Source organism: Aedes aegypti, chromosome 2 (assembly GCF_002204515.2).
Source record: "Aedes aegypti strain LVP_AGWG chromosome 2, AaegL5.0 Primary Assembly, whole genome shotgun sequence".
Taxonomy (NCBI): domain Eukaryota; kingdom Metazoa; phylum Arthropoda; class Insecta; order Diptera; family Culicidae; genus Aedes; species Aedes aegypti.
In genome coordinates this window covers 274,341,855-274,366,730 of record NC_035108.1, presented here as the reverse complement: position 1 = coordinate 274,366,730, position 24,876 = coordinate 274,341,855, and the positions used below count along the sequence as shown (strand labels likewise).

The 24,876-nt window shown below is 36.1% G+C and overlaps 1 protein-coding gene and 1 long non-coding RNA gene across 3 annotated transcripts in view; one reads left to right on the top strand and one right to left on the bottom strand.

Annotated features, from left to right (window-relative positions):
• Nucleotides 1-18,194, top strand: part of LOC5572642 (alpha-(1,3)-fucosyltransferase 10) — a 28,061-nt gene extending 9,867 nt beyond the window's left edge. The window contains exons 3-4 of one of the 2 annotated variants that reach the window (XM_001654091.2): nucleotides 16,551-17,132; nucleotides 17,640-18,123. In XM_001654091.2, coding sequence (XP_001654141.2) covers nucleotides 16,551-17,132; nucleotides 17,640-18,065 — 1,008 coding nt within the window. In that variant the 3' untranslated portion in view covers nucleotides 18,066-18,123. Of the gene's footprint in view, nucleotides 1-16,550; nucleotides 17,133-17,639 lie in introns of both variants that reach the window. The other variant, XM_021845113.1, reaches the window with a different exon arrangement.
• On the bottom strand, nucleotides 11,771-12,888 carry LOC110676600. Its single transcript, XR_002500549.1, has 2 exons — nucleotides 12,793-12,888; nucleotides 11,771-12,734 (listed from the first exon to the last, which is right to left on the bottom strand). It is a non-coding gene; the product is annotated as an uncharacterized LOC110676600 (long non-coding RNA).
• Nucleotides 18,195-24,876: the final 6,682 nt, after the last annotated feature.

Here is a 24,876-nt window from a genome sequence, read left to right as displayed (position 1 = left end):
ACACCAGCTCTTACAGGAAGTCTTTCAGATCTGGAGTTCTGATAATTAACCTGAAGTGTACGATTTGACAGATAACTTTGAATTATTCTAACAATGTATGTTGGAAAATTAAAGTTTTTTAATTTTACAATCAAACCTTCATGCCAAACACTGTCGAATGCTTTTTCTATATCTAGAAGAGCAAGACCAGTAGTATAGCCTTCAGATTTGTTGGAACGGATCAAATTTGTTACACGTAAAAGTTGATGAGTGGTCGAATGTCCATGGCGGAATCCGAACTGTTCATTGGCAAAAATTGAATTTTCGTTGATGTGGGCCATCATTCTGTTCAAAATAACCTTTTCAAAAAGTTTACTGATGGAGGAAAGCAAACTGATTGGACGATAGCTAGAAGCTTCTGCAGGATTTTTGTCTGGTTTTAAAATTGGAACAACCTTAGCATTTTTCCATTTGTCAGGAAAATATGCTAATTGAAAACATTTGTTAAATATATCAACTAGAAATGATAAGCTACTTTCTGGAAGTTTCTTGATGAGGATGTAGAAAATTCCATCATCGCCAGGAGCTTTCATATTTTTGATTTTTTTAATAATAGTTCTCACCTCTTCCAAATCAGTCTCCCAGGCATTTTCGAAAACGTTCTCTTGACTGAGAATATTTTCGAACTCCTGAGTAACTTCATTTTCAATTGGACTAGTAAGTCCTAAATTAAAATTGTGCGCACTTTCAAACTGCATAGCAAGTTTTTGAGCTTTTTCGCAATTAGTTAGTAATAATTTGTTTTCCTCTTTCAATGCCGGTACATATTGGCTTCTGAGGTTTTTTTTCAAGATTTTCGATAATTTCCAAAAGGGCTTAGAGCCAGGGTCCAATTGAGAAATTTTATTTTCAAAATTTTTGTTTCTTCATTGAGCAAAACGTTTCTTGATTTCTTTCTGCAAATCCTGCCATATAATTTTCATAGCAGGATCGCGAGTGCGTTGAAATTGCCTTCTCCTCACGTTTTTAAGACGGATCAAGAGTTTAAGATCATCGTCTATAATCACGGATTCAAATTTTACTTCACATTTTGGAATTGCAATGCTCCGGGCTTCAACAATGGAATTTGTTAAAGTTTCAAGAGCATTGTCAATATCAAGTTTAGTTTCTAAAGAAATGTTAACATCAAGATTGGAGTCAACATACGTTTTATATATATTCCAGTCGGCTCGTAAATAATTGAAAGTGGAGCTGATAGGATTGAGAATCGCTTCTTGGGATATTTGAAATGTAACAGGGACATGATCAGAATCAAAATCAGCATGAGTAATCAGTTGGCTACAAAGATGACTAGAGTCGGTTAAGACCAAATCAATCGTAGATGGATTTCTAGAAGAGGAAAAACATGTGGGGCTATCAGGGTATTGAATTGAGAAATATCCTGAAGAGCACTCATCAAATAAAATTCTGCCGTTGGAATTACTTTGAGAATTATTCCATGACCGATGTTTGGCATTAAAGTCACCAATGACAAAAAATTTTGACTTATTGCGAGTCAATTTACGCAAGTCAGTTTGGAGCAAATTAACTTGCTGCCCAGAGCATTGGAAAGGCAAATAGGCAGCTATGAAAGTATATTTACCAAACTGTGTTTCAACAGAAACACCTAAAGTTTCAAAAACTTTAGTTTCAAATGATGAAAACAGTTGATGTTTTATACGCCTATGAATGATGATTGCAACTCCCCCACATGCCCCATCAAGTCGATCATTACGATAAACAAAAAAGTTAGGATCTCTTTTGAGTTTAGATCCAGGTTTTAAATACGTTTCGGTAATAACTGCTATATGCACGTTATTAACCGTAAGAAAATTAAACAGCTCGTCCTCTTTACCATTCAGAGAACGAGCATTCCAATTTAAAATATTCAAATTATTATTTGGATCCATTAGAAAAACGTAATCCAATAACAATTTGATTTGTAAATTTTACACCTACTTGGACAGCTTCAGTCATAGTGGTGGCTTTGAACATTGCATCAATCATTAGATTGAATTGTTCAGTTAGAAAATTAAAATCAGAGGCAGACATGTCATGTGATTTCCTATTGGAATTTCCGGTAGACGAAGAAGCGGAATTACCTGTGGCGGTAGGGTTTTTTCCATTTGATTTGAAACAAGTAGAATGGGTACCCATGGATCGAACAGGGGAGGAGTTCGAATTTCCTGCTACGATATCGGCAAAGGATTTACCGTGGGTAGATACATTCGAAATAGAAAGATTCGAACGGCTACCCGACGGATTAAAATTAGTTTGTGAATGAGCATGATTATGATCTTCCTGATGGGTATGATTCATGATCAAGCGATCGTTAACTGAAAAATGAGCATTGTTCGATACTCTACCAGGCAAATTCCGGAAACGACCGTTATCGTAACGGATATTATCTTTCATCTGCCTGGCACGAGCCTCAATGACCTTTTTGCGTGAAGGACAATTCCAAAAATTGGACTTATGGTTAGCCCCGCAATTACAACATATGAATTTGGTGGTATCTTCCTTCACTGGACAGACGTCTTTGGCGTGAGAAGAACCTCCGCAAATCATGCATTTAGCATCCATGCGACAATTTTTTGTACCATGACCCCACTTTTGGCACCGACGGCACTGAGTGGGGTTCTGGTAATTTCCTCCAGGTTTCTGGAAATGTTCCCATGTCACACGGACATCGAACATAAGTTTTGCTTTTTCTAAAGCTTTAATATTATTTAGTTCTTTTTTGTTAAAGTGAACTAAATAAAATTCTTGAGAAAGCCCTTTCCGAACAATGCCAGATTGGGTTCTCTTTTTCATAATGATTACTTGGACTGGGGAAAATCCAAGTATATCATTTATTCCATTTTTGATCTCTTCAGGTGATTTATAGTCACTTGAGAGACCTTTCAAGACAACTTTGAACAAACGTTCAGTTTTGTCGTCATAAGTAAAAAAATTGTGCTTCTTCTCTTCAAGATGTTTGAGAAGAAGCTCACGATCTTTAAGAGTTTCCGGCAAAACGCGACAGTCTCCTTTCTTTGCGATTTGGAAGGAAACCTTGATTCCCCTAATGGAGTTCAAGATCTCCTGCCTAAATCCCCCAAATTCGGAACAACTGACCACGATAGGCGGCACTCTTTGCTTCCTCACTTGAATCAAAGAGCCTGGGCTAGAGGCTGCTTCGATTTGGTGTTCGGAAAATTTGTCTAGAGCATCAAACTGATTGCTCATTTCGATACAATTATTAATTTCACCCTTGGAAGAAACTTCGCATTCCGGGGAAGCGTCCTTTCTTCCATTCTTGCCACGTGTAGTGACAGTTTTAAAACCCACTTTTTTGGAAGGAAGTAGTGAATTCAGAGATTCACCCTTCCTTTTGTTTGTTGTTGATACCATGTTTAATTAATAAACGAAAGAAGACGTGACCTTCGAAAGGTTTTTTCCCAAGACGGTGTCCCAGAAGGATTACCACCGCTAGCTTTCGCCAACGGGTCCAACGAAAAATCGAAGACACGGGTCCAAACAAGGATCGTAAAGGGATCAATAGTAGAAAAAATAGTACTGAAAAGTACTGTTTTAGTAGCACTGAAAAGTAACGTTTTAAATTTAAGCACTGAAAAGTACTGTTTTTGTAGCACTGAAAAGTACTGTTTTATTGCTTTAGGTAGTTTTTAAGAAAACTTCCAAGAGCAGAGAGAATTCGTGTACGCACAGCACGAAGGTACGATGCGCACTGATCCTCAAAATTGTTAAGATAAGCTTAATAACCAAGTATGTTATTGACTATTTTGCTGCTCATCTTTCGAGTATACGCAGTAGAGTGATGCAAATTTTGAAATTTTGGCTCCCCTATGCTTAAACGATTATAATTATGGTAAGCAGCACCCTCCCAAAGTTTGAAGTGATTCGGAAGAAATTTGACTGTGCACACGCCATTTGAAGTTTATATGGAGGTGACTATGGAAAACGCCAATCTTTTGTGTTCAGCCCTCTATCTCTTCGTCATAAAATTTTATGGAAAAGTGAACAAACTCTTCTAATGTGAAATCCTCCCAGCTACAACTTTGGGGCGGTCCATTAATTATGTAAGGGGTTATGGGGGGATGGGGGGTTTGAAATTTCTTACGCACCATACAAATTATTTTTGATTTTCATGCAAAAAATCTTATCATGGGGGGAGGGGGTGTCGAAAAACCGCCAAAATTGTCTTACGTAATTAATGGACCGCCCCTTTGCCGAAGACCATTTTTTGATTGGACGTCAGGATAAATTGTTATTCATCATCATAATAACATTTCATTTGCCGTAGCAGTTCAGATTTTTTACAGGTGAGTTGATTTCACCTGCTTATAAGAGAAAAAAAACGCTTTAAATATACTTAACCTAACTTAACCTAAACATATAACGCATTAATCGTGGCAATAGAAGATTGTAACGATTTTTGCCTGAAATTATTTATTATTTTATTTGACATTTGTTCCAATGTTTCAACATTCGATATTCTATGTAACTGATTGGTACTATACCAGGGAGGAAGCCTCAGAATCATTTTCAAAATTTTATTTGGGATTCTCTGCCGAGCTTTCTTCCTTGTATTACAACAGCTAGTCCATATTGGTACAGCATACAACATGGCTGGCCTGAAAATTGAGCCCTAGAAACTTAACTTCATCTGACCAATTTATTGGAATCCCTCTCATCGTGACAACATGTCTACTTGAAGGTTTCAAATAAAGAGCTTTTGGTTTATGTGGGAATATTATTAGTTGAGTTTTGGAAGCATTAGGAGAAATCTTCCATTTTTGCCAGTATGAAGAAAAAATATCCAAACTTTTTTGCAATCGACTACAGATGACACGCAGGTTTCGATCTTTGGCGGAGAGGCCTGTGTCATCCGCAAACAAAGATTTTTGACATCCCTGAGGTAACTCAGGTAAGTCAGATGTGAAAATATTGCATAATATTGGTCCCAAAATGCTGCCTTGAGGTACACCAGCTCTTACAGGAAGTCTTTCAGGTCTGGAGTTCTGATAATTAACCTGAAGTGTACGATTTGACAGATAACTTTGAATTATTCTAACAATGTATGTTGGAAAATTAAAGTTTTTTAATTTTACAATCAAACCTTCATGCCAAACACTGTCGAATGCTTTTTCTATGTCTAGAAGAGCAAGACCAGTAGAATAGCCTTCAGATTTGTTGGAACGGATCAAATTTGTTACACGTAAAAGTTGATGAGTGGTCGAATGTCCATGGCGGAATCCGAACTGTTCATTGGCAAAAATTGAATTTTCGTTGATGTGGGCCATCATTCTGTTCAAAATAACCTTTTCAAAAAGTTTACTGATGGAGGAAAGCAAACTGATTGGACGATAGCTAGAAGCTTCTGCAGGATTTTTGTCTGGTTTTAAAATTGGAACAACCTTAGCATTTTTCCATTTGTCAGGAAAATATGCTAATTGAAAACATTTGTTAAATATATCAACTAGAAATGATAAGCTACTTTCTGGAAGTTTCTTGATGAGGATGTAGAAAATTCCATCATCGCCAGGAGCTTCCATATTTTTGAATTTTTTAATAATAGTTCTCACTTCTTCTAAATCAGTTTCACAGGCATTTTCGGAAACGTTCTCTTGATTGAGAATATTTTCGAACTCCTGAGTAACTTCATTTTCAATTGGACTAGTAAGTCCTAAATTAAAATTGTGCGCACTTTCAAACTGCATAGCAAGTTTTTGAGCTTTTTCGCAATTAGTTAGTAATAATTTGTTTTCCTCTTTCAATGCCGGTATAGGCTTCTGAGGTTTTTTCAAGATTTTAGATAATTTCCAAAAGGGCTTAGAGCCAGGGTCCAATTGAGAAATTTTATTTTCAAAATTTTTGTTTCTTAATTGAGCAAAACGCTTTTTGATTTCTTTCTGCAAATCCTGCCATATAATTTTCATAGCAGGGTCCCGAGTGCGTTGAAATTGCCTTCTCCTCACGTTTTTAAGACGGATCAAGAGTTTAAGATCATCGTCTATAATCACGGATTCAAATTTTACTTCACATTTTGGAATTGCAATGCTCCTGGCTTCAACAATGGAATTTGTTAAAGTTTCAAGAGAATTGTCAATATCAAGTTTAGTTTCTAAAGAAATGTTAACATCAAGATTAGAGTCAACATACGTTTTATATATATTCCAGTCGGCTCGTAAATAATTGAAAGTGGAGCTGATAGGATTGAGAATCGCTTCTTGGGATATTTGAAATGTAACAGGGACATGATCAAAATCAAAATCAGCATGAGTAACTAATTGGCTACAAAGATGACTAGAGTCGGTTAAGACCAAGTCAATCGTAGATGGATTTCTAGAAGAGGAAAACATGTAGGGCTATCAGGGTATTGAATTGAGAAATATCCTGAAGAGCACTCATCAAATAAAATTCTGCCGTTGGAATTACTTTGAGAATTATTCCATGACCGATGTTTGGCATTAAAGTCACCAATGACAAAAATTTTTGACTTATTGCGAGTCAATTTTCGCAAGTCAGTTTGGAGCAAATTAACTTGCTGCCCAGAGCATTGAAAAGGCAAATAGGCAGCTATGAAAGTATATTTACCAAACTGTGTTTCAACAGAAACACCTAAAGTTTCAAAAACTTTAGTTTCAAATGATGAAAACAGTTGATGTTTTATACGCCTATGAATGATGATTGCAACTCCCCCACATGCCCCATCGAGTCGATCATTACGATAAACAAAAAAGTTAGGATCTCTTTTGACTACACTTTTTTGATCTCTTTTGAGTTTAGATCCAGGTTTTAAATACGTTTCGGTAATAACTGCTATATGCACGTTATTAACCGTAAGAAAATTAAACAGCTCGTCCTCTTTACCATTCAGAGAACGAGCATTCCAATTTAAAATATTCAAATTATTATTTGGATCCATTAGAAAAACGTAATCCAATAACAATTTGATTTGTAAATTTTACACCTACTTGGACTGCTTCAGTCATAGTGGTGGCTTTGAACATTGCATCAATCATTAGATTCAATTGTTCAGTTAGAAAATTAAAATCAGAGGCAGACATGTCATGTGATATCCCATTAAAATTTTCGGTAGACGAAGAAGCGGAATTACCTGTGGCGGTAGGGTTTTTTCCATTTGATTTGAAACAAGTAGAATGGGTACCCATGGATCGAACAAGGGAGGAGTTCAAATTTCCTGCTACGATATCGGCAAAGGATTTACCGTGGGTAAATTCGAAATTGAAAGATTCGAACGGCTACCCGACGGATTAAAATTAGTTTGTGAATGAGCATGATTATGATCTTCCTGATGGGTATGATTCATGATCAAGCGATCGTTAACTGAAAAATGAGCATTGTTCGATACTCTACCAGGCAAATCGCGGAAACGACCGTTATCGTAACGGATATTATCTTTCATCTGCCTGGCACGAGCCTCAATGACCCTTTTGCGTGAAGGGCATTCCCAAAAGTTAGCTTTATGAGGGCCCTTGCAATTGGCGCATTCAAACTTTCTGGTATCTTCTTTCACAGGACAGACGTCCTTAGCGTGAGAAGAACCTCCGCAAATCATGCATTTAGCATCCATGCGACAATTTTTTGTACCATGACCCCACTTTTGGCACCGACGGCACTGAGTGGGGTTCTGGTAATTTCCTCCAGGTTTCTGGAAATGTTCCCATGTCACACGGACATCGAACATAAGTTTTGCTTTTTCTAAAGTTTTAATATTATTTAGTTCTTTTTTGTTAAAGTGAACTAAATAATATTCTTGAGAAAGCCCTTTCCGAACAATGCCAGATTGGGTTCTCTTTTTCATAATGATTACTTGGACTGGGGAAAATCCAAGTAAATCATTTTTTTCCATTTTTGATCTCTTCAGGTGACTTATAGTCACTTGAGAGACCTTTCAAGACAACTTTGAATAAACGTTCAGTTTTGTCGTCATAAGTAAAAAATTTGTGCTTCTTCTCTTCAAGATGTCTGAGAAGAAGTTCACGATCTTTAAGAGTTTCCGGCAAAACGCGACAGTCTCCTTTCTTTGCGATTTGGAAGGAAACCTTGATTCCCCTAATGGAGTTCAAGATCTCCTGCCTAAATCCCCCAAATTCGGAACAACTGACCACGATAGGCCCAGATAGCCGTAGCGGTAAACGCGCAGCTATTCAGCAAGACCAAGCTGAGGGTCATGGGTTCGAATCCCACCGGTCGAGGATCTTTTCGGGTTAGAAATTTTCTCGACTTCCCAGGGCATAGAGTATCTTCGTACCTGCCACACGAAAATACACATGCAAAAATGGTCAATAGGCATAGAAAGCTCTCAGTTAATAACTGTGGAAGTGCTCATAAGAACACTAAGCTGAGAAGTAGGCTTTGTCCTAGTTGGGACGTAACGCCAGAAAGAAGAAGACCACGATAGGCGGCACTCTTTGCTTCCTCACTTGAATCAAAGAGCCTAGGCTAGAGGCTGCTTCGATTTGGTGTTCGGAAAATTTGTCTAGAACATCGAACTGATTGCTCATTTCGATACAATTATTCATTTCACCCTTGGAAGAAAGTTCGCATTCCGGGGAAACGTCCTTTCTTCCATTCTTGCCACGTGTAGTGACAGTTTTAAAACCCACTTTTTTGGAAGGAAGTAGTGAATTCAGAGATTCACCCTTCCTTTTGTTAGTTGTTGATACCATGTTTAGTTAATAAACGAAAGAAGACGTGACCTTCGAGAGGTTTTTTCCCAAGACGGTGTCCAAGAAGGATTACCACCGCTAGCTTTCGCCAACGGGTCCAACGAAAAATCGAAGGCACGGGTCCAAACAAGGATCGTAAAGGGATCAATAGTAGAAAAAAATAGTACTGAAAAGTACTGTTTTAGTAGCACTGAAAAGTACCGTTTTTAATTTTAGCACTGAGAAGTACTGTTTATGTAGCACTGAAAAGTACTGATTTATTGCTTAAGGTAGTTTTTAAGAAAACTTCCAAGAGCAGAGAGAATTCGTGTACGCACAGCACGAAGGTACGATGCGCACTGGGATAATTTTCATCATAATTGACATCGTTTAAGCATAGGGGAGCAAAGATCTTAAAGATCGTGAGCTTCTTCTCAGACATCTTGAAGAGAAGAAGCACAAATTTTTTACTTATGACGACAAAACTGAACGTTTATTCAAAGTTGTCTTGAAAGGTCTCTCAAGTGACTATAAGTCACCTGAAGAGATCAAAAATGGAAAAAATGATTTACTTGGATTTTCCCCAGTCCAAGTAATCATTATGAAAAAGAGAACCCAATCTGGCATTGTTCGGAAAGGGCTTTCTCAAGAATATTATTTAGTTCACTTTAACAAAAAAGAACTAAATAATATTGAAGCTTTAGAAAAAGCAAAACTTATGTTCGATGTCCGTGTGACATGGGAACATTTCCAGAAACCTGGAGGAAATTACCAGAACCCCACTCAGTGCCGTCGGTGCCAAAAGTGGGGTCATGGTACAAAAATTTGTCGCATGGATGCTAAATGCATGATTTGCGGAGGTTCTTCTCACGCTAAGGACGTCTGTCCTGTGAAAGAAGATACCAGAAAGTTTGAATGCGCCAATTGCAAGGGCCCTCATAAAGCTAACTTTTGGGAATGCCCTTCACGCAAAAGGGTCATTGAGGCTCGTGCCAGGCAGATGAAAGATAATATCCGTTACGATAACGGTCGTTTCCGCGATTTGCCTGGTAGAGTATCGAACAATGCTCATTTTTCAGTTAACGATCGCTTGATCATGAATCATACCCATCAGGAAGATCATAATCATGCTCATTCACAAACTAATTTTAATCCGTCGGGTAGCCGTTCGAATCTTTCAATTTCGAATTTACCCACGGTAAATCCTTTGCCGATATCGTAGCAGGAAATTTGAACTCCTCCCTTGTTCGATCCATGGGTACCCATTAGACCTGTTCATATTTTAAAAAATGCCTGGAAATCTACCGGTCAAGCAGTATTCGGAATTCTCATGCCAACATCAATGTCTGGTCAAATTTTCAGCTCATTTAATAAAGATTTCAGTATGCTTCAAGTTGAAAATGTGATTTTGGGCTTATTTCAAGGTTTGAAAAATCATAACTAGCTTGTGGAAAATCAAAACCACTTGCTATTACCACTATTTGAAAGCTAATTCTATTATGTTAAAGTTTCTCGAACACGCTAATAATATTAAATTGAGTTTTAACATTGTTTGATCCAAATTTGTACTCCGCAGTACCCAGAAATTACAGTTCTCTCAATATACATGGTATATAAAACACCCATTGGCATTATTTTTTCAGGCCCCAGTCAACGGGAATCAAACAAAATACATTTCTGAATTCATTGACCTTCAAAAGATTACATGTTGCTTAAGGAAATAAATTACAATAAATGCCCAAAGATAGAGCACCGCGTCGCAACCTGATGATAGTTAAATCATTCATGACACATGTACCGGAAACGAATGAATTGGACAAGTTAGCATTGCTTTTTCTTTCCGAGTGATGATTGTTTTGATCGCATTTCACTGATCATTTAGAACGATTTGAAAACAATCATCATATCATCGACTGAGAAAAGGCAGTGCTAACGTGTTCATTTTTTGTATTCCTTGAAGCTCACGGTGGTGCTCTTGGCTCACCCACAGTGGATTTACAAATGCACTTTATAATTACCTATTTTTTACAATTTATTTTCGTAAGATTAATGGTAACTTTGGACGGGATTGACTTTTAGATATGCATTGTCATCATGTCTGGAAATTAAAAATACGAAATTTTCATGCAGGTATGTTTTTCAGGGAGAAAACTCCCCAAAAATAGCGGTTTTCAAGAACCTCGAGATACAAACCTCAACCAAACTATGTTAAAACTTGCTCCAATCATAAAATCGTGTTCGGCAAAAGTTCGTAGAATTGGATAAACTACTATGTAGAGGTATTTTCGATGAATTTTAATGTTTCGTTCGATAGTTATGATTTTTTAAAGCTTGAAAATAGCTTAAAACACATAATTGATTTGAAGCACAACTGAATATACTCTAAATTGAATGAAATTTTGGCCAGAAGTTCATTTTGCAATGAAAAATCAAAGTATTGGTTGACTGGAGAGTTTCCAGACATTTTTGAAAATATGAATAGGTCTAGTACCCATTCTACTTGTTTCAAATCAAATGGAAAAAACCCTACCGCCACAGGTAATTCCGCTTCTTCGTCTACCGAAAATTTTAATGGGATATCACATGACATGTCTGCCTCTGATTTTAATTTTCTAACTGAACAATTGAATCTAATGATTGATGCAATGTTCAAAGCCACCACTATGACTGAAGCTGTCCAAGTAGGTGTAAAATTTACAAATCAAATTGTTATTGGATTACGTTTTTCTAATGGATCCAAATAATAATTTGAATATTTTAAATTGGAATGCTCGTTCTCTGAATGGTAAAGAGGACGAGCTGTTTAATTTTCTTACGGTTAATAACGTGCATATAGCAGTTATTACCGAAACGTATTTAAAACCTGGATCTAAACTCAAAAGAGATCAAAAAAGTGTAGTCAAAAGAGATCCTAACTTTTTTGTTTATCGTAATGATCGACTCGATGGGGCATGTTGGGATGGGGGTAATTACTTTGCCGCGAATGATCACCTATTGACAGCAGTCATTTGTTGAGCAGCTTCAATGCTGTTAAAAGCGTTTATTAATATTTACAATCATTTCATTCAATCTTAAAATTACTTACATTCTAGTGTACAATGCACGAGTCTGCAAAGCATCCACCTTCCAACTGACTTCTTTCCTCTTTCCAAACAATAAAATTATCTACCCTCTCAAGTCAGTGTTGCCAGTTTCACAGCACCAATAATTCTCCACAACAGTCTCCCTCCCGTGAAACTGGTAACCGGTCTGAACAGTGATTGCTGTATTCACATGGAATGGCGATAATCTGGAAACAACACAATACTGGCGACCCGCAGTCAGCACTGTCGAACTGCCGTTCATTGTTCTTTTTCCGTCCGAATTGCTCATATAATATTCCGCCGGGATCATAAACTTCAAACACCGCTATCGCAAAAAACCTTTGTTTTTTCGACACTGCGTTTGTTTCTCTGCTGATGTACCTTCCAAACTGTGATTGCCTAGCCCGGTGATTTCCTCTGATTTCAATATGTTTGTAGGTAGGTAAATTCCATACACTGATCCAATCGTTTTGATCATTCTCGCCCTTGTTTTGCGCTTTTACTGCCTTCCGCACAACAATCCTAACATCAATCGTACGTTTTTGAACAATACAATTCGACGGTACTGTAGAAGCTGGATGACGATTGTTTGCTTCTGGTTGAGAAGTAGTGCAGGCAGATTTTTCTCTCAAACCTTCATCACTAAATTGCCTTTTTACTTCTTCCTTCCTAGCTGCAAACTCCAACTCAATTGCTTTAGAAGCTTTTCGGAATCTTTCCCGAATTTCGGCCAAACTCTGCTGATATTCCTCTTCTATTCTCCGCTCTTCATCTTCACAATGTTTTCGCCATTTCGCACTCTCCTCTTCCAACAATTCCAATCTACGTGCTATGGGCTCCATTGTTAACTAATCCGTAGGCGATTAGATTCATTGAAGAATGTTGGGATGGGGGTAATTACTTTGCCGCGAATGATCACCTATTGACAGCAGTCATTTGTTGAGCAGCTTCAATGCTGTTAAAAGCGTTTATTAATATTTACAATCATTTCATTCAATCTTAAAATTACTTACATTCTAGTGTACAATGCACGAGTCTGCAAAGCATCCACCTTCCAACTGACTTCTTTCCTCTTTCCAAACAATAAAATTATCTACCCTTTCAAGTCAGTGTTGCCAGTTTCACAGCACCAATAATTCTCCACAACAGGGCATGTGGGGGAGTTGCAATCATCATTCATAGGCGTATAAAACATCAACTGTTTTCATCATTTGAAACTAAAGTTTTTGAAACTTTAGGTGTTTCTGTTGAAACACAGTTTGGTAAATATACTTTCATAGCTGCCTATTTGCCTTTTCAATGCTCTGGGCAGCAAGTTAATTTGCTCCAAACTGACTTGCGAAAATTGACTCGCAATAAGTCAAAAATTTTTGTCATTGGTGACTTTAATGCCAAACATCGGTCATGGAATAATTCTCAAAGTAATTCCAACGGCAGAATTTTATTTGATGAGTGCTCTTCAGGATATTTCTCAATTCAATACCCTGATAGCCCTACATGTTTTCCTCTTCTAGAAATCCATCTACGATTGACTTGGTCTTAACCGACTCTAGTCATCTTTGTAGCCAATTAGTTACTCATGCTGATTTTGATTCTGATCATGTCCCTGTTACATTTCAAATATCCCAAGAAGCGATTCTCAATCCTATCAGCTCCACTTTCAATTATTTACGAGCCGACTGGAATATATATAAAACGTATGTTGACTCTAATCTTGATGTTAACATTTCTTTAGAAACTAAACTTGATATTGACAATTCTCTTGAAACTTTAACAAATTCCATTGTTGAAGCCAGGAGCATTGCAATTCCAAAATGTGAAGTAAAATTTGAATCCGTGATTATAGACGATGATCTTAAACTCTTGATCCGTCTTAAAAACGTGAGGAGAAGGCAATTTCAACGCACTCGGGACCCTGCTATGAAAATTATATGGCAGGATTTGCAGAAAGAAATCAAAAAGCGTTTTGCTCAATTAAGAAACAAAAATTTTGAAAATAAAATTTCTCAATTGGACCCTGGCTCTAAGCCCTTTTGGAAATTATCTAAAATCTTGAAAAAACCTCAGAAGCCTATACCGGCATTGAAAGAGGAAAACAAATTATTACTAACTAATTGCGAAAAAGCTCAAAAACTTGCTATGCAGTTTGAAAGTGCGCACAATTTTAATTTAGGACTTACTAGTCCAATTGAAAATGAAGTTACTCAGGAGTTCGAAAATATTCTCAATCAAGAGAACGTTTCCGAAAATGCCTGTGAAACTGATTTAGAAGAAGTGAGAACTATTATTAAAAAATTCAAAAATATGAAAGCTCCTGGCGATGATGGAATTTTCTACATCCTCATCAAGAAACTTCCAGAAAGTAGCTTATCATTTCTAGTTGATATATTTAACAAATGTTTTCAATTAGCATATTTTCCTGACAAATGGAAAAATGCTAAGGTTGTTCCAATTTTAAAACCAGACAAAAATCCTGCAGAAGCTTCTAGCTATCGTCCAATCAGTTTGCTTTCCTCCATCAGTAAACTTTTTGAAAAGGTTATTTTGAACAGAATGATGGCCCACATCAACGAAAATTCAATTTTTGCCAATGAACAGTTCGGATTCCGCCATGGACATTCGACCACTCATCAACTTTTACGTGTAACAAATTTGATCCGTTCCAACAAATCTGAAGGCTATTCTACTGGTCTTGCTCTTCTAGACATAGAAAAAGCATTCGACAGTGTTTGGCATGAAGGTTTGATTGTAAAATTAAAAAACTTTAATTTTCCAACATACATTGTTAGAATAATTCAAAGTTATCTGTCAAATCGTACACTTCAGGTTAATTATCAGAACTCCAGACCTGAAAGACTTCCTGTAAGAGCTGGTGTACCTCAAGGCAGCATTTTGGGACCAATATTATGCAATATTTTCACATCTGACTTACCTGAGTTACCTCAGGGATGTCAAAAATCTTTGTTTGCGGATGACACAGGCCTCTCCGCCAAAGATCGAAACCTGCGTGTCATCTGTAGTCGATTGCAAAAAAGTTTGGATATTTTTTCTTCATACTGGCAGAAATGGAAGATTTCTCCTAATGCTTCCAAAACTCAACTAATAATATTCCCACATAAACCAAAAGCTCTTTATTTGAAACCTTCAAGTAGACATGTTGTCACGATGAGAGGGATTCCAATAAATTGGTCAGATGAAGTTAAGTTTCTAGGGCTCAATTTTCAGGCCAGCCATGTTGTATGCTGTACCAATATGGACTAGCTGTTGTAATACAAGGAAGAAAGCTCGGCAGAGAATCCCAAATAAAATTTTGAAACTGATTCTGAGGCTTCCTCCCTGGTATAGTACCAATCAGTTACATAGAATATCGAATGTTGAAACATTGGAACAAATGTCAAATAAAATAATAAATAATTTCAGGCAAAAATCGTTACAATCTTCTATTGCCACGATTAATGCGTTATATGTTTAGGTTAAGTTAGGTTAAGTATATTTAAAGCGTTTTTTTTTCTCTTATAAGCAGGTGAAATCAACTCACCTGTAAAAAATCTGAACTGCTACGGCAAATGAAATGTTATTATGATGATGAATAACAATTTATCCTGACGTCCAATCAAAAAATGGTCTTCGGCAGCATGTTTAGTTAATAAACGAAAGAAGACGTGACCTTCGAGAGGTTTTTTTCCCAAGACGGTGTCCAAGAAGGATTACCACCGCTAGCTTTCGCCAACGGGTCCAACGAAAAATCGAAGGCACGGGTCCAAACAAGGATCGTAAAGGGATCAATAGTAGAAAAAAATAGTACTGAAAAGTACTGTTTTAGTAGCACTGAAAAGTACCGTTTTTAATTTTAGCACTGAGAAGTACTGTTTATGTAGCACTGAAAAGTACTGATTTATTGCTTAAGGTAGTTTTTAAGAAAACTTCCAAGAGCAGAGAGAATTCGTGTACGACAGCACGAAGGTACGATGCGCACTGGGATAATTTTCATCATAATTGACATCGTTTAAGCATAGGGGAGCAAAAACTTCAAAATTTGCATCAGTCTAATACGCAGCTATACTAATATAATTTCCAATAATTCCTTTGGAGGTATCCCTTTTTTTCTGTTATATGTAGTTACATAGTGCGGAACGTTTATTACCGATAACAATGCTTATGTTTCAATAGGGATTTTTTTTCTTTCATTAACAAACTGTTCTTTCGAGTCCAACCGTTCCAATAATTATTGTCATTGTAGCCTACATAAATAATTTTCATCAAAGATTTCCCATTCTTTAAACCAAAGGTTGCTTATAAGGTTTATAGCTATATGATGAGATATATATATATATATATATATATATATATATATATATATATATATATATATATATATATATATATATATATATATATATATATATATATATATATATATATATATATATATATATAAATAACATTAGACACTCAAGCTGCTATTATTCAAACCTATTATACCTTCTTCAATAATAAAGCTCGTTTTGCGATTCACACCACTCATCGAAAAATATTTTCTTCCGAAATTTTCCCACAAAACAATGACATTCTCTTACATGTTATTAAACTGAATACATGCTTTAAGAGTTATAATTATTATACAAAGTACAGCAGTGCGATAACTAAAATATTAAAGGCATCTTCAGCAGCGTTACAAATCGTATGGCAAGTTATATAATTGTTGTAACTCGATTACGATTTTTAACTCTGCGTTTAATGGCTTTAAATGACTAAAATCTTGTTTTTGCAGGGTTATCTATTTCACGGTAAAAAGATGTCGATTCATGACATGCCTGCAAACCGTAGAATAGACCAGTACTGGGGCTTGTATCATGATGCGTCACCAAGAAATGCTCCTTTTCTCCTACATAGCCTGGATATCTTCAACTTCTCATCAACGTTCAGTCGACATAGTACGGTGCCGCTCACATTGCAATCATTCACAACTTTGGAAGAGCTTATCAATTATAAAAATATGTACACATTTGGGCTAAAAACAAGCTTCCAGAAAAAAATGAAGTTGGCTCCAGTTTTATACATACAATCCCACTGTGATACTCTCACTGGTCGAGAGTTATATGTTAAAGAATTGGGAAAGCACATATCAATTGATTCGTATGGTAATTGTTTGAAAAACAAAACATTCCCCGATGGTATAACATATGACTCAATTGATTTTGAAGACACGCGGAATTTCTATGAATATGTTTCAAAATACAAATTCATCATTGTATATCAAGACATTATCTGCGAAGATTATATTGCTGATAAATTTTGGAAATCGCTAAGCTTAGGAATCGTTCCTATCTATTTCGGAGCAACCAACATAAGGGTAAGTGTAATTTCACTGCTCATCTAATAACTACTTTACTGCCCATAACTGCATATCAGTCACATTCGACATTTTTGACAATTTTGAGTTAATACCGTGGAAAGTCATCAAATGATGTATACTTTCGATCAACTTAATAAAATCTGTGATTTTGTTCTAGAAAATTCGAAAAAAAAATACCAAGTTGTTTTGTCACATTGGTAATTATAACCGCATAACAGTCACATTGAGATTGTGCATGAGCCTCGTAATGTAGTAGCAAATAAATTTCTATCAGAATTATTTTCTAACTATTCACCCAATATACGAAATGAGCTGTACAAATTTTCAATCCTTAAATAAACACTTTTGAATTCCTGGTAATTTTTTGAAATTTAGTTTCTTCCCAGACTGCAATAAAATGCAAACTTGGTGTTCCATTTACTCAATGCCTACTTTTGTCGAATGTTACAAATATGCAGTTATGGGCAGTTTACTGAAACAGACATATTTATTTCTATTTTACAGAACTATCTCCCAAACCCAAACTCTGCCATTTTGATTGACGATTTTGCCACTCCCTTTGATCTGGCGCAATTCATATCACAAGCATCAAATAACGAAGATCTGTATACAAGTTTTTTGTACCACAAAACGTTGGACATGTATCCGATATCAAATCAGCTGTTAGTCAACGCTATCTTCAAGGAGGACATCTATTATTTAGCAGATAGAAAAACACGATCAATCGTAGAATTCGAATGCACCGCGTGTGTACAAAGTTTTCACCAGGAAAAGTTGCAAACTCAACAAAAGGAATTATCGTGCGAGCTTCCGTACTTCCCACCTGGAAATTTTACTTTGAAGGCCCTTCCGAGAGTACGGAAATTTGTCGAAAGAGCTCGAATGGAGGCAACAATTATGCATAAAATGGCTGGTGTTAGTGAAACATAGATATTGGGGTCAAAATAAAAATGGTGATTTTGCCGTGTGTTTTTTCTTAATCAATCAATCAACATTAGAATAAGTCTTCAAGCAATATTACAACTAAGATATAAAAATAAAATTATATTATTTTAATAATACTGTATTGTTTTTATACTATTTGTTTATTTGTTTTACACAAACATTTTTGGTTAAATACCACAAAGTTCCGCCAGAATACAAACTAAGTTAAAAATACTGTGGCCGAGATGTAGATGTAGAGTAAAATGTGAATAATTTAAGAACATATATGTTTAAATTTGACACAACCTTCGGGAAAGCAATATTTAAAGTATACCCCTTCTATCACTAAACCGAAAGCGCCTTCCGCTTTTTTACTAGCACTGCCTTTCTTGTACGTTAAACCTAATGTCGGAAGCATCTGATGATCTATACAGCGCACTACTACCGACATTAAGTTTAACGTACAGGGAAGGCAGCGCTGAAAAAAAAAGCGGAAGGCGCTATTCGGTTCAGAGCTAGTGTTGATGTGATTTTTTTGAAATTCATTTCTACAGGGGATATGTAAAATTATTGAGATAGGCAAAATTTTGCACAAATCCAAATGCTTATACCTTTTTTGAAAATGAATGCAAATGGATGCATTTGTAAGCATTCGATGTCAAAATATTTAATATGGTCTAGTTTAAGTAATTTTCTTGGCCTTGCATATCTGTCACCGGACATGTTCCGAAGTTTCCGAGATAATGTCCAAATCACATTGTTTCTATCGCTTGTAATTTTGTGCGGTTTGAAATTCTGTAGATCTTAACATTTTTCCAAGAAACTAGAATCAATTGAAAATTGAGTGCTGGCGGAGATTCATTGGAAATCACAAATTCAAATGCGTATTACTTTTTCGTCCATTTTTCAAAGAGTTTTGGGGCAAAATTACGCCTGTCACAATCATTTTGCCTATCCCCTGTATATAAAAATATGTAAACTTAAGTAAACTTTTCTGGTATTTTGCATTCTCTTACAATAAAAAAAAGACTATAACTTTCAACACTAGTACTAGGTATGATATTCAAGTCCGTTTTGAAAATAATGAAAACTCTTCTTCTCCTATGTCTTCTTATTCTTCTTGGCATTATATGAATACGAGGACACCGGTTCTCAGCTTACTGCTCTAAGAGCACTTTCACAGCTATTAACTGGGAGCTTTAATCGTCAAAGTGTTACATTCGTATATCGTGTGGCAGGCACAATAATACCACCGCGGAACACGTTTTTGTCTCAAGCACCAAAATATCTCTATTCACTTAATTAGGGATTGCTGAATCCTTTGCGGTTTTTAAAAATATCTTAGTACAGCTAGTTTTTGAGATGAACAGCCAATATGTGCTGTTGAAAATGTAAAATTTGACTATTAAATTATTAATTATTAATAACTAAAACTTCATGTGTATAACAATACTTATTATTATAATTCAGATTACTTTAAACATTCTGATAGTTCCAAAAATGAGGATAATAGGATTTTAAAACCCTATCAACGCCAAATATGTTAAAAAATTGACATATTTTTCTGAAATTAAATTTCAATTATTGATTAGTTGTTTGTTTTAGGCGGGAAAATTCTTCGAAATGGTTGCAACAAAAAAAAATATTTTTTTTATTATTAATTATTTTTATTTAAAAAAATCGAATTTTAGCTACATATTGCTGTTTGCATTTGGGATGCAAATCTAGACTAAACGTCCTCCAAATGCGGTAACACAAAACAATCAAAGGACACCTAGCAACGATTAAACAAATCACCGCCGCCCTAGCAAGAAAAATCTATCTTTGACATCGCATTTCTTGTGAAAAATCTTACCGCGTTTGGTGTTTCCGCATTTGATATTTGCATTTCAAATGCACACAGCAATATATAAAATGTAGAAAATTGTGACAATAAAATTATTGAACTTACTGATATGAAAAGTTTTTTTTGCCGAGTTGTTCATATAACTCTAAGACATAAGTATTTGTATAAATTAAGGAAATCGATAGGAAAAACAACAAACTCGGACAATTCAAAACTACATTATGTTACACACTTAAATTATTTTACGGATTCCTGTAAAATCTCAACAGCTGAACAGTTCGGTGAAATAAATTAACGGAGTACGGTAAATTTTTACAGTATTCGGTGAAAAATCACCGGAATCCGTTGAATTTCGACGGAATTACGGTGTTTTATTTCACCGAACTGTTCAGCTGTTGAGATTACGGTGAAATTCATCGTATGAGTTTAGTGTGTAGGGTCGGTGAGCCAGTGATTAACATTGTATAAATAATAGCGGTCATACGAATTTTAGCTTATTTGCTAATAAGATTATTTGTGATCTTTCTAGCAGATTTGACCTTTTGAGATCCCTGACGGGGTTTTCTGATTTATGAGAAGATTTACAATGCCTTTTTCAACTTACAGGGTTATTAGGCTATTTGTGCCTTTAAGAAACCCTACCAGAAATTGTATGTACAGTATGGCCCAGAAAAAAAAATGCGAAAATTGATTGAACGTAAATTTAGCATCAACAAGCGTTTATTTCATTGTTTTTTTGTGAGTGAATGCTTTGACATAACTTCGCTATCTAGGACAGTTTTTGTCATATTTTTCTCACTACCCTAAATAATGTAATAAACCAAAGAAGTTTAAAGATTTTCCGCTCAAAGTTAGAAACAGCGTCTGATTGTCGTATATTCTGGTGGTAAATTTTCCACCTGCGAAAATCATACTTTATTCTTGAAAATATTATTTTGTTTAATATCAAAGGATGGAGAAGTTCTTAGAGAACGTGGTTTTCATGGTCACAAGAAAATATTTTGCCAGGGTTATAGTTTTGGGGGCATTTACGTCTTAGGGGTTTGACAAGCCTTTATGTTTTGTTAAAATTTAATAAAAATTAAAATCAGTGATCTATAACAGTTTTTGAGGAAGAAATTTGGGGGACAACATTGATCAATACTGGCTCAAAGGTTTTGAGCAAAACAGAGCCACTTATCATACTTATATGAAGGTTCAACCAAGACTCTCCATAATAAGCCGATTTTTCTAAAATATATTTAAGTCTCCAATGCTCCAGGTATACATCCATTCTATCATTTGATCCGGGCGAATAGTGGAGACCAGACCTGTGAAGAATCACACTCCATCGTTGATGGTTTAGAAGCTTTCATCACAAAGATATTGAACTCGATGACTGCATGATAAAAATTGAAGGTATGCTTCCAATTCCTCTCTACTAAGGTGAAAGATAAAAATCATGTGCAAAGCAAATAAAAGATGAAAAAGCAGATAAAAATCATGTACAAGCCAAAAACTGAGTCTAAACAGATTAAACAATACAAATAACATTTATGTTTTTAAACGATATAAAAACTAACATAAAACATTATATGACGATTTTCGCATTGTTTTTATGGGCCATACTGTATGTAGATAGGCACCATCCTTCCCAGACAACCAGAAATCGCATGAAAGTTCACGTTACAACTCGTTTATTCACACTAATTACATCAAACCCGCGAAACACCGTGGAAAAACTCGTCAGTTTGATGAGTTTCCTCGCATAAAACACTTCTATTCTGACTTCATTTATACATTTTGTTTCGTCTCGTACACTCGTACAAAGTAAGTCGCATCAATCCGTAGCAGCTGTCAAATCAACATTTGTTATCATGAGTTAAGTCGCATAAGATCACAGGTTGGTTCGGTAGAATATTTATACACTCACATTGTATGTTACTATTCATCACATAATATATGCACGCATATCGCCTCCACTTTTGTACGTAGAAGGCCTTTTCGCGACATCTTATAAGTGAAATTTTGCACATATAAAGCCTCCAGGTGATTTCGTTATACGTACATTTTGGTTGTCTGGGTTAGATGGAGTCTTGCTCTGCATGCGGTTCCACTGGACAGCAAGGTCAATTTCATAATTAACCCATTAACGCCCGAATTATTTCACATTTGTAGTAATCACCTGATTCTTTCTGGAGTATCACATTATGATAAGAGAATAGTTAAACCGTCATTTAAATGAAAATCTACGGTCACATTTTGTCACAGTACACAGTGGGTCATATGTACGCAAAATATTGAAAAAAAAAATTAAAATACTTGATTATTTTTGCAAATGTTTGAAGGTGGTATGGTGCAATAAAAAGTGACAAGATATTATGACAAACATAATGTAAACAATCACATACACGTACATGCACAACACATACTCGTTTGTACATACAAACATGCATACATTCATACACACATAGTCACAGTAGTCGCATTCTCCTCCTTTATTTTACGCCAGGCTCGTTTGCATCAAATGGTTACGGGGTACACACTTATACAAATTTCCACGAATATGATATTTTTTGTCGTAATAAAACCACTAAGGATTTAGCAGGATTCCCAACAATAACATATTGTTTCTACAGAAATCTTGAAGGCTTCGCACAGAATTCCATCAGGATTCCCTCAGGATTCTTGAAGAATATCACAAAATCCGCATTAGAACTTTTCCAGGATGCTCATGAAAAAACACACTGAATTCTAATGTTGACAATTCCCACAGTATTTCTACACAATACCCAAATAATTCTTACAATTGACTCTTACCAATAAGATCTTTCCAAATTCCCAAAGTATTTCTACGTGATTCTCTCAGGAATACTAACTGTTTGCCATATAAGATAAGATTTCAACAGGGCCATCACAAGAATCTCAGCATTCTCGTTAGATTCCTAATGTATTTTAAAACTTTTTGCTCACTATTTTCGCAATTTTTTTTTACAAAATTTGCACAGACTTTCAACATAACTCCAACAGGATTCCCTCAGTATATCCTTGGTCTACCATTTAACAATTTCCACTGGAATTCAAGAATCCTCACTGGAATACAAGCATCGACACTAGAATCATAAAATCCGCACTACAAATCCATGATCGAGCTGGAATCCAAGGATCCACACTGCAATTCAAGAATCCACACTGGAAACTCAAACTCTTCACTGGTATCCATCAATGAAACCCTAGGATCCACATCTGAAATCCATACTGGAATATCCCAGGATCCGCAGTGAATTTCAAAGATCTACACTGGAAATGCATAATCTTCACTGGTGTTCAAATATCTACACAATCCTAAATTCCACACTGAGATCCCAGCATTCACATTAGAAACCAAGGACCCATGTTCCAATCCTGCGCTTCACACTAAAATCGCAAGATCCATACTGGAGTATCAAGATACTGAAACCCCATGGTCCCTACTGAAGTCTCAGGTTTCACATTACATTTACGCGACCCATGTTACAATCCCAGGATCTATACTGGAATTCCAGGATTAATTCCAGGAATTTCAATATCCACAATGGAATACCAAGATTCGGAACAACAGTCCCAAGACACAAAAATACAACAAACCTAGTGGAATTCTAATATCCACAGTAGAAACCAGGGATCCAAAATCCAGCAACACAATCTACACTAGAATCCTATGATCCACACTGAAACACTTGGAATCAGACTGGAACACCAGGATCCACATTGTAATTCCAGGATCCACACTGGATTCCAAGAATCAACACTAAATTCCTAAAATCCACACTGGGTTTCGCAAAATCCACACTGGATTCCCAGAATCCACACTGGATTCCCAGAATCCACACTGGATTCCCAGAATCCACATTGGATTCCCAGAATCGACATGGGATTCCCAGAATCTACACTACAATCCCAGCGTCCACACTGAAACCCTACGATCCACACTATAACTCCAGGATTCACACTGGAATCCCAGGATTCTGCACTGGAAACCCTGGATCCACATTGGCATCCCAGGATATATTCTGAAATCTCATAATTTACTCCGGAATTCCGGAGTCCACACTGACTTCCGGCACAGGAACCATTCTGTAATTGTTCAGGAATCACTGATCTGCACACCACGCTTATGGTAGTATAAGACGAGCGTGGTGATGCCGACAAGAGCTGGTGACAAAACAGAAATGTTTTATGCTGATAGCGCAACCTAGTGGAAGAAATATGAATTAAAAAATCTGTCATTAGACTGCCCATAATGTCTTTCACAACTTTGCCAAAGATACCAACCATCCATTTTGTCTAAAAAATTAACCCTGTCATTCAGAAATGTAACTGATCTCCAATAGATCACTGGGCGTTTCTGAGGCACTGATCTCAAAATAGATCACTGGCGTTAATGGTAAATTTTGAATTCAAATCATACGCTTGAATGGAGGGCCAAAAGTGGCTGAGGCCGGACCCTTAAGACAGAGCACCTTACGGGAAAGCAAAAATCTTCCTTCCACAAAACTTATAGAATAGAGAATTACTCTGCGAAATCGCTTATCATTTTGTATATTTTTTTTTGTGAAATAAAAGGACTCCTAGTATTTGAACGCGAGCTTAAATATGCAAAATTAAGCGATTGTAACGGACCGAAAAAAAATTTCAAAAGTTGATATTATTAAACGTTTTAAAAGACAGTTTGATCTTTCTGAATTAATTTTTCTCAAACATATGAAAGTTACTACGTCGATTTGAAAAGTATCAGAAATAGAATAATGAGAATTCTCGCGAAACTTACTAAAGGACCTATCTACATTGAGAGCTCTCTTTGTTTACTTTCTCTTTCATAATAACTGAGGTGACTTAACTCTTCCTGTTGTGTTTTTTGTATGAACGCTAGTCAGGAAATTGACTATAGTGATTCTATAGTGAAAAACTTCCCAAAATCTTTAGTATTCCACTGTTATAATGGAAAGAGAA